Raw genomic sequence first — 10528 nt, 5'->3', positions numbered from 1 at the left:
GTGCCGATAGTGAATGTGGGTTTAAGGATATTGGCGGCGGAGGTGGAGGTGGAGGTGGGGGTGGGGGTGGAGATAGTGGTATTGGGATTTATGATGGTTGTCAATTTTTCTAGCTCTATGAAATCAGTTGGTTTAAGAGGAGATCTAGTGTTATTGGTCGAGGTGTTGGGGGTGGGAGTTTCAAAAACGGTGGTGGGATTAGTAAAGGTGGTAGCTTTGCAACTACGCACAATGGCTGATAGATCCCAACCATCATTTTCTATTTCACATTCAAACGGATATATGAGTCAATGAGCACTTACTGGATTTTGTCAAGTTCATACTTTTTGCATGGCATGTTTTCTATTTGTCCCATAAACTTGCATTTTGTGCTGCATTTCTGAATTTCAGTTTTGAAATTTAATGACAGAATTAAATCATATTTATAATATGAATTGATTTTTTTTTCTTGTTCAAACAATAGAGTAATATATTATAATATTTTTCTAGAAAACCAAAACTTTTATTATTAAAAAATTATTTTCCAACAAAATATATAAGATGTGGATTTTTCAATATGAACCACTCAATTTTAGTTAAAAAAATGAATTTTATAAGTAAAAAATAAGAATAAATATAATATTTTATAAAAACTTATCAGAAATAGTAAGAGTCACTAGTAGAAAAAAAATCCATAAAAACTTTTACATCAGGCAAATAGAGCCCGATGTAAAAGGTGAAAGGTTTGCAAGGTTTGATTTTTTAAAATAACTTTTGTACAACGGTGGATTATGAAGCACCGATGGGAAAAGGTTTGTGTTTTTTTAGTGTTATTTCCGCACCCTCTGCTATCATATATACTAGTTTGTAACCCGTGCGTCTCACGGAAACAACGATTTTAATAAATAAATTATTATATTAGTTTATATATATATTAAATTTTATAAATTTTATTTTATTGATATTAAAAAAATAAATTGACTTAAAAAAAATAATTTAAAATTAAAAAATTAAAAAATTAAAAAAAATCTAGATTAGATGAAATAAGAATTTTTAAAATAATGGACATAGACATATATATAAAATAAGTAAATTAGTAAATGTAAAGATGAGTAAGTAACTTAATAATGAATTTTTATTTTTATTATTCAGCCTTTGCTGTATAAGTGGGCAAAATATCTTTCATTTTAGTACTACTCACAAAATACTAAAGAAAAATAATTTTCCCGTTACAAATAAAAAATTACAATACACATAAAAACTATGAGTATCTTTTATCTTTGAATTTGCATGTTAGTCTTCATTAATCTTTCATGAATCTTTTGAATTCTTTTGAATTTGCGTGATATTTAATAATAAATTTAGAATATAAAATGTATAGTATAGTAGTTTTTAAATTTGATAAAATAGTGTTTGAAGTTTGAAAAACCATTACTTTCAATGAATCGATAAAATGAATTGTTTCTTTAATTCCTACATAAATTTTATATTTTCTTAAATAAATTATTATTTTTCTCTTCAATATTCTGGAAATTTAATTGAATTCATGGCTAAGAAGTCTAAATAAATTTTATATTTACTTAAATAAATTATTTTTTATTTAATATAATGTAAACACCATTTATTAGACAATTTATAATCAAAATTATTAGGACGGACAACAACTATTTATGAGAGAATTTAAAATCGGAGTTATTAAGACAAATCTTGTATAAAATAATACAAATATAAATATACAAATGTACAATTTGTTGACTATTTATGAGTGAATTTAAAATCGGAGTTATTAAGACAAATGTTATATAAGATGATAGAAATATACATATACACATTTACAATTTGTTGAGACAAAATTAAGAAACATAAACAATACAAAATATATATATAAAATAACATAACAATCATAATAATCTTTTTTTATAAATAAAATAAAATAACAATCATAGATTGAATTTTTTTTACCAATTCAAGTAATTAGTGTGAACATATTGCTAGGCGCAACACGAACAAATATATAGTTTCATCAGGAATATTAATATCGATAAATAAAATCTCACGAATATTAATCTCATTACTATTTCTATTGCATAAAAGTTTTGTTTGACGTTGAGGAGATCAAGACAAAAACCACATTCGCACACCTCTAACAACCAAATTCCATAACTCATTTCTTGGAGAAATTGAAGCAACAAACTCTGATGGAGAAATTGAAGCAACAAAATATGATTTTTGTTTCAGACATTGGACAAAGATGAATAAAAAAGTTTTGATAAAAAAAACTTAAAAGAATTGTGTATACAGATATAATATAAATGATATAATATAAGGGAGACGCAAGAAATGAGAGAGTAACGAAGATAGACGGTTAACGGAGTATTAAAAGAGTTCGTAAAATAAAATAAATGTTTTAATTAAATTAATTTGAAGCTGGTGGTTGTTAAAGTAGTGTTTAAAAAACAATTACATGTCATTGACTGTATTTTGCTGTTATTCTTTTTTTTTTTTTTTAACTGACCACTAAATTCTCAACAGTTAAACGTCAAGTAGTGGTGCATTATATTTTATTTTTAATTTATTTTCTTATTTTTTAATTGGTCATTCACTTCTGCATTTTTCATGTAATGGAAGTTTTATTTTTTTCTTAAAAAAAATCTTTTATTTTTAATTTATTTTTCTTATTTTTTAATTGACCATTAACTTCTCAACGGATACATGAAAAAACTGTCAAGTCGTGGCGTATTATATTTTATTTTTAATTTTTTAATTGACCATTAAATTCTCAACGAATGTATCGTGGACAAAGATCGTGATGTAACAGAAGTTTATGCTTTTCTTACAAAAACAAACTTTTTATTTTTAATTCATTCCTTTTATTTTTTTAATTGGCCATTAAAAATAATCACGTATTATTTCTATTAATAGAAACTTGATATTTTCTTAACACTCTAGTTTGTTGACACGTGTAAAACTTGTCAATTTATCATGTTTGCCATAGGTCCTACCTTGTTTTCTCTTGAGGCTATTGCACAGTTTCCCTACCAAGCTGTTGTTATATGTAACCATCACTTTCAAATCCTCCAATTGAATTGAATCAAATCCATAAAACTATAATGAATGCTACAGTAAGTAGGTCCTTCCTTTTCATCTATCTTTTGAATTAAAGCAACAAGGGGTTCGGAGCAATCGTGATTGGAACATAAGTGGTATCAGTAATCCGTCATGCCTAAAATCGACGAACCACCACACAAGGTTGAAAATAAAATACCACTTCCTGCACCAAATATAATTCAACTTGCTTCGGACAAGTAGTTGTTGCACGAGTCACAATCAGTTCTCTTTGACAGGGCACAGGAGTCAGGAGGTCAACAGCTTTAATCCTAACGTAATACCTCAGGGTTAAGTCTTCCCTACTTCTTCTCAAGTTTGACATTTGCCACTATTTCTTTAAGTTTCAAAGCCTCCCCTAGCATCTTGCGACCAAATACCAGATTTACATGACTCCCCAAACACCAATGTAATTGTGTTGACCGCTCCATAATTACTACTTCCTGCTCCTAGTTTTGCTTCATGCAGAAATTCAACTGCCCTGGGAAGAATCAACCTGACTCCAGAGTATCTCAGCATATGCCTTCTCTTCTTCCTTCTCCTCTCCAACACAATCTATTGCTTCTATTTCTTCCTCTTCCTCAAGAAGCTCTTCCATCATTTCTTCTTCAGCTTGTTTCTCCCACTCTCGCTCAGCAAGTTCAGTCATCACCTCCCTCATAGCTAGCTTTGTAGCGGGCCTATCTCGAGATCCATATTTAGGAGCAGGCACAACAAAAGGCAGAATAATATCATCTAATTTTGTGCTTTTAGCTTTAGGAAAATCATCGTTTTCTGTTGGAGGAAAAGTAAATATAATTCCAAGTTCATAATTGCAGATATGAAGCCCCGAGTTCACAGATGGGTCTCCTTTTTTAAGCCCATCAGCTTTTGTACCAAATGGGTTTGAAATTTCGCGCCCCCAGGCAGCAGCACTAAAATTATGAGACCCACAGTATATCCAACCAACCGAAGATGCATCCCCTCTAGACCAGAAGCATCTACGTACCACCTTCATTTTTTTACATAAAAGTGCTTAAGACATTTAAGGTATAAGGAGAAAAAAACAGACAACAATTTAATAATTGAGAAGCTAATCACCCAACCCCGATTTGACTCTGCCTATGCTAATACATAAAAAGTGGTTAATATATTTATGATTGAGTTACCAATTTTTCAATGCAAGTCAGACATGGGAAAAGACAGGACAGGACACAAAAGGAGAGGCGTGGAATCTCCTTCAAACCCATCTTTACTACAAATTCTACAATCAACACAAGGGACTTTATTCATATAGCAAGAATACATACAACAACTAATTTTTACGAGTATATTTTCCATAAACATGTAATCATCAAATAATAAGAGTGCAGGAGAATAGTGTACAGTTACCTTGGTATGCATCGGATGCCCTATTCTTTCATAGGGATGAGGGATAGCATCATGAAGTACATCTAAAGTCTTCAACCTTTGCCATGTTCTCTGTTCAAAAGGAGAGAATCAGTTCTTTACAAAATAACATCCATAACATCAAAAGTTTACCTCTTTAAGATAAATTCTGAAGAAAAGAAAATCCAAAATTAATAAAACATGAACATCCACGAATGAATGACATTTAAGTGTGGAATCAAAAAGATAGTCATGAACAAAATTCACTGAGGTTAATGTTATACCAGATAATTCACTGAGGTAACCAGTTCCCTAATAAAAATAAAAGGTACCAAACTAATATACCTTGGAAGGAATATTACATATTTCAGCCTTTACCCATTCAAAGCTGATAAGAAAATAATATTACCTCTGAGAAGCAAAGAATGCGCCTTGAAGGCAAAATCCCATTATAAGCATTCTTCACTCTTTCAATAGTGGGGAAAATAATCTTAACAGAAGGATTCTTCAATTCTTCGCTAGCATTCCAACAGCCCCACTGTCATAAACATCATTAAATTACTGAATCAATAAAAGCACAAGTTTAATTAATCATGCATCTAGCAGCAAAGGTGTAAAACTTTTCAAGCAAAGGCCTTCAAATTACTTCGGGATCAGACTCTTGTGAGTCAAAATGTTGCAATGATTTCTTCCCAGCAGCAGCCGAAAATGCAGCTAGAAATTTTGAATTAACAGAACCAATGGAAGAAGCGCCTGATTGACAGAAAAGACCAAATATAGTCCAAAAGAATTGGAAAAATGATCAGCTTGTTGATAGTGAAATAAGGTCAGCATTGTACTCAGAAATATTAAAAAAAAAACAGGCTTACCATATACAATTTCAGATTCCAATGATTCAGGCCATCTATATTGATTCAGAACCTATTACAAACAGTAATAATAATTAAACAAAACTGGATAGTTCAAAAGTTATTTTAGCATAAACTTCATCCATATGCAAGAAGATTGGAAAGTGTTTGGGCAACAAAGAAAAAGAAATTTGTAACTCATGAAACTCAACAAAACAACAAAAGGAAATAAAAAATAACCTTGGTTCCAACATTAAAATAAGTGCAACTACTACAGTCAACAAAAATTATTCCCATTTTAGTGCTGCTTACCTCTTGTAATCTCCTGAGTCCATAATGTCTTTGAATTGAAGCAATGAGTGAGCAAAAAGCAACAACTTGTTCAGATTGCATGATCTTTGACATATCTTGAAAATGATGTCCCTACAAGTTCGTAAGACATAACTTATATAAATATCAGGTCACATATACAAAGGAAATAAACAAGTCATCTTCCAGAAAATGCATCCAACACACCTCTGACACATTTAGTATCAGTTGTACTTTCTGGCAGTTTTCTCCCAAGGCAGCTGCAAGGGCCTCTTTTGGACAAACATATCCAGAAAATGCAAAGAATCCAGCATCCCAAAGAGGAGAAACCCATTTTGCAACATTTCTAGGCAGAAAACCAAGTTGAACATAATCTACAGGTAAGAATAAAAAAACATTATTTATTATTTCTGTTATTGACAGCATGAAAAGTATAACTGCAAGACCAAAACCAGACAAAAAAGATAAGGAAATAAAAACTTAATTTGAAAATCATACGATAAATGAGGAATCAATATACATGGTACAAAAAAAAATTCCAAGCAATGTAGCTTTTACCTCCCTCAGAAGTTTGATCAGGGTTGGGAACAAGAACGCTAACAGCATTCTCATCAGCGGGCACATTGGGATTTCTTCTTAAAACAATTTCAAATTTCCCATACGCATTCTTACAAGACTTTCCAAGGACAGCAGCCAGTGCTTTTAGACCTGCACTGCTTGAGTCTGCCACAGTACGGAAAAGATGGCTCAAACCAACCACAGATGCCACAACTGAGCCAAGAAACTACAAACATGATGACAAAATGTACTGCAATTAGTGTCTATAAGAGTATATATTGCACTTTGCAGTCAAAGAATCCAGAGCAGAAAGTGGCTTCAACAAATACATCAAATCAAACTATGACACAGCTAATATTAAGGAAAATAACTTACTTTTGAATGAGTACATTTTTAAGACAGTATGTACAGCCAAGAAGCTAATAACATTCCACCCACCTATAAGTTAGGTGGGTACAATTTTCAATTACTAATTTTTTTTAAAAAGATCATAGTTTATATCAAAATATAACATTACAGATGCAGTGGCAAGGGAGTCAACCATCAACTCAGATAACTAGCAAAGCATGACATATATGAGTACTTACAGAAGAGGAATGAAAGGATTCCGACAGAACAGAAGTTCTATACAGGTGAATTCCAGGTACTGAAGCAACAAGACGTCCTGTTGCACCTCCAAAGTCATATTTTGTGAGCTGAGTAATCCAGTGAGCCTGGCTAGGTACATCAATAACAAGTGATGCCATAAACCCAGCCAACTGAGCAGCAAAATCACATTTTGAGTCTCTATGAAATTCATCATCATCGTTTACTTTTTGGAAAAGTGAAGCAAAATCAACCAAAATGGCACGAGGGAAATCTTGCCACCATACAGTGTTAGTCACACTGTTCCACTACATAGCCATAAAACTTGATCAAAATATTTTTATATGAAATACATATAATAATAACAATAACATTGGAATAAACCCACTATCTGCATAATAAAAAGTTATTTAAATAGTTGGCATACATAAATTTTACTGATATGCATAGGGAAAAAACATTGCATTATAAATTTGCTACTATAACATTCACAGTTTTTATTCAGGACACCTTGGCGAAAGTAGTTTATGTCTTTCATCTAAACATTTTAACAAGAAAGAATCAGCATCATACAAGTTAACTTGTGCAAGTTTAGTGGCCGCCAAAATTATTTTTCCCTTTTTACTACACTTATTTATCTATTGAGTTATGATATTTTGACACAAAAATCGACAGCAAAATGGTTGGTTAACAAATTTCAAATGCGTGGCTAATTACATTCTATTGTTAATGAATAAATCAGATGACGAAACTCATTAACCATTCACTAGATGTAATAAACCACAAATTTGGACGTATTTAACCACGGTTTTCAATTACATGTAGATTTAAACACCTAGAAATCGTGGTTAACCACGTTCAAAGTCGTGGTTAATGAGTTTCAACACTTGCTATATCCATTGAATGTAATTAACCACGTATTTGAACTACCTTAACCAATTATTTGGTTGTCGTTTTTTTATGTCAATTGTGTCAAAATATCATTTCTCTTATCTATTACACATGAGTGGGGTCCAATCAAGCAGCACATTTCTTATATTTAAAAAAGAAAACATATCAAAAAGAATTTGGATAGAAAATAGGATTGTAAGTACATTACTTTGGATAGAATTTGGATACAAGAAGACTACAAAGGGACAATACTCCTAAACTAGAAACGTTTCACCTGAGTACAATGAGCCACCAAGCATTTGATGCCTAAGTTCATAATTTAATCAATAACATGCCGTGAAAACAATACATTACTTCAGATAGAATTTGGATACAAGAAGACTACAAAGGGACAATACTCCTAAACTAGAAACGATTCACCTAAGTACAATGAGCCACCGAGCATTTGATGCCTAAGTTCATAAATTAATCAATAACATGCCGTGAAAACAAGGTTTTGCTCTTCAAATTGCAAGATAAATATTATTAATAACTAGAAGTTCGGCTAATAAAATACCTGCTTTTCCACCAAATTAGCAGATGTAATGACAACTCGAATACTATCTTCTCTTTGCAGAACAATCAACTTTGGGTGATGGCAAGCTATCCCTTGTTTCTTGCGGTTATTACCAAATGCTATGGTTTCGGGGAATGGAGGATGCCTAGTACCCAACAAGAAAGAAATTACCAGAGAGGAACAAAAAATAAAGCTGTATATTCCCATCACTAATCAAAAAGTAAAAGAAAAAAATCCTTACACTACAACTAGGTTAGGATAATTCTGGTTTGGCATAGATACCCTTTCATCGGGTTTTGAACTCCAACATTTCTCAGTATTTTGACAAGCGATTGTAACTGGCAGATGACAAGGAATCTTGCAATATGTCAAGAACCTAGCAAGACAACTCAGTTAGGATTGAAGATATAAACAACTTCAAGTGCATAAGTTCGCACATTATAAATGTAATGAAAATACACATAGCATGTTTCCAGCAAAATATCAAACATGTAAACACAAGGAGACGCGAAAAATAAACACAAGTCAAGGAGCAAAACGGTTCTAAAAAATAAAGAGTATCATCAAAGGAAAATAATACATAGGGAAATTTTAGTCAACCCTCACCATTGTATGTCACTTGTAAATGTTGCAATAAACATTCTCGTCACGCTTTCAATAGGATGAATAATTTCATTGAGTGATATGGATTTATCAAAATCTGATGAATTGTGGTTCATAAATTCAAGACGATTCAAATAAAAATTCTTCCCAGGAGGTGGATAAAAATTGCATTCATTTTTTCCCTGCCCATTATTTTCATCAGAAGAAAGATCATCCTTCTCTGACCAGTCTAACACTATCAAATTAGAATTCTTATCATCAGCAAAAGCATTAACACAATCAACTCCAAAATTCTCTTTTGCACGAAAATGTTCACCATTTTCCTCCAAATTCGTCACTTTACTTTGACAAAGTAAAGGTGAACTTGATTGCACAATATCAATACCAGTTTCTTCCATCACCCTATTCACTAACTCGGTGCCATGGGCACGCTTATATCCACATTGTAAATCGGTAACAGAACGTGTAATACAAGACAAAGGATCATCACTGAGCAATATATCTCTACACCTATCTACAAGAAACCTTGCTCTCCCAATAACTCCCTCAAATTTTGAAACATTGGTTTTCACTGCAAAAACCCTCTTGCTTTGAGAGTTCCCCGAAAATGTTAACCTATCAATTTCAACATCATCATCATCATCACCATCACAACTTTCAACAACAATAATTCTATCTACAACAAAACCAATTCGATTCCTAATCCCACACGAACAGTTCTGATTTCCACACACAAGCGAAACCCTATCTCCTTCATATAACTCCACCGCCATTCCCTTTCTAACTTCAACGCCGTTAACGAAAACTCCATTAGAAGCTTCTAGAAACGGAAAACACTCACTTTCCTTAGAAGCCTTCACTCTTTTCCTGAACTCGTGAACGATACGAAATTTGGAATTAACATTGGGATTCGTGCGTGACAAAACTCCACTGAGAATGTAGAGTTTGCGAAGCGAAGAGTCGAAAATGATTTGACAGTGCCGTTTGCTGACGCGGCGGTCGTTGAATACGAATTCGCAGTGGCGAGGTTTCCGGCCGATTGAGTAGGGTATGTCGGGGTGAAGGCGCATGGTGTCGCAGATCGAAACGGCGGCGTCGTTGGTGGAGGAAAAAAGAGGGAGTTGGAAATGGTTTAAAACGACGGAGGCTGCAAAAGTATTTGATTTTTTGTTTGGAGAAGAAGGATAGTGTGGGAAAGGTCTCTTGTGGTTTGAATTTGAATTTGAATTGATCATGGTGATTGATTCGAATCATTTGGTGGAAGAGGAAAATGCAAAAGTTTATGTATTTCTCAACAATAGTGTGGGGAATTTTGGCTCCATAATTTTTTCCCTCCAAAAATCTTGGATAAATATTTATATGGGCTAGACATAAGTTTTTGGGTACACACGAAAATAATTATAAATTTAAACATATCATATTTTCGGTCTTATTTTTTAATCCTTCATATAAGGTAGATTAAAATAATTTATTTCTAATATAATAAAAGTTAAGAAATAATTTATTATTTTTATCTATTATGTTCTCTTTCTCGTAAATAATTTCTTATTTTTGTCTTTTTTACTCTCTTTTCTGTGTTCATAGTTAATTTTTGATTTTTTTTCTCTGAGTTATTTTATTTTATAATAGATAAAAGTTAGGATTATTTTCTAATTGTATTTGTATTGAAATGTTAAAATTGTAATGCTCAACAAACGACATCCAAGGAGTGCCCAATGATTCACTA

The 10528-nt window shown here is 32.3% G+C and overlaps 1 protein-coding gene across 2 annotated transcripts in view; it reads right to left on the bottom strand.

Moving 5' to 3' along the window:
• LOC101492227 (uncharacterized) overlaps positions 1-10138 on the bottom strand; it is a 13571-nt gene extending 3433 nt beyond the window's left edge. The window contains exons 1-12 of one of the 2 annotated variants that reach the window (XM_004503800.4): positions 8806-10138; positions 8441-8575; positions 8200-8344; positions 6755-7060; positions 6168-6393; positions 5817-5983; positions 5613-5723; positions 5322-5373; positions 5099-5205; positions 4862-4990; positions 4456-4545; positions 2871-4075 (exon numbers count right to left, since the gene is read on the bottom strand). In XM_004503800.4, coding sequence (XP_004503857.1) covers positions 3557-4075; positions 4456-4545; positions 4862-4990; positions 5099-5205; positions 5322-5373; positions 5613-5723; positions 5817-5983; positions 6168-6393; positions 6755-7060; positions 8200-8344; positions 8441-8575; positions 8806-10037 — 3219 coding nt within the window. In that variant the 5' untranslated portion in view covers positions 10038-10138 and the 3' untranslated portion in view covers positions 2871-3556. Of the gene's footprint in view, positions 1-2870; positions 4076-4455; positions 4546-4861; positions 4991-5098; positions 5206-5321; positions 5374-5612; positions 5724-5816; positions 5984-6167; positions 6394-6754; positions 7061-8199; positions 8345-8440; positions 8576-8805 lie in introns of those variants that run through there. The other variant, XM_073369724.1, reaches the window with a different exon arrangement.
• Between the last annotated feature and the right edge of the window lie 390 nt (positions 10139-10528).

The sequence above is a fragment of the Cicer arietinum genome, chromosome 6 (genome assembly GCF_000331145.2).
Source record: "Cicer arietinum cultivar CDC Frontier isolate Library 1 chromosome 6, Cicar.CDCFrontier_v2.0, whole genome shotgun sequence".
In the NCBI taxonomy this organism is placed as follows: domain Eukaryota; kingdom Viridiplantae; phylum Streptophyta; class Magnoliopsida; order Fabales; family Fabaceae; genus Cicer; species Cicer arietinum.
This window is presented reverse-complemented; position numbering and strand designations above follow the sequence as displayed.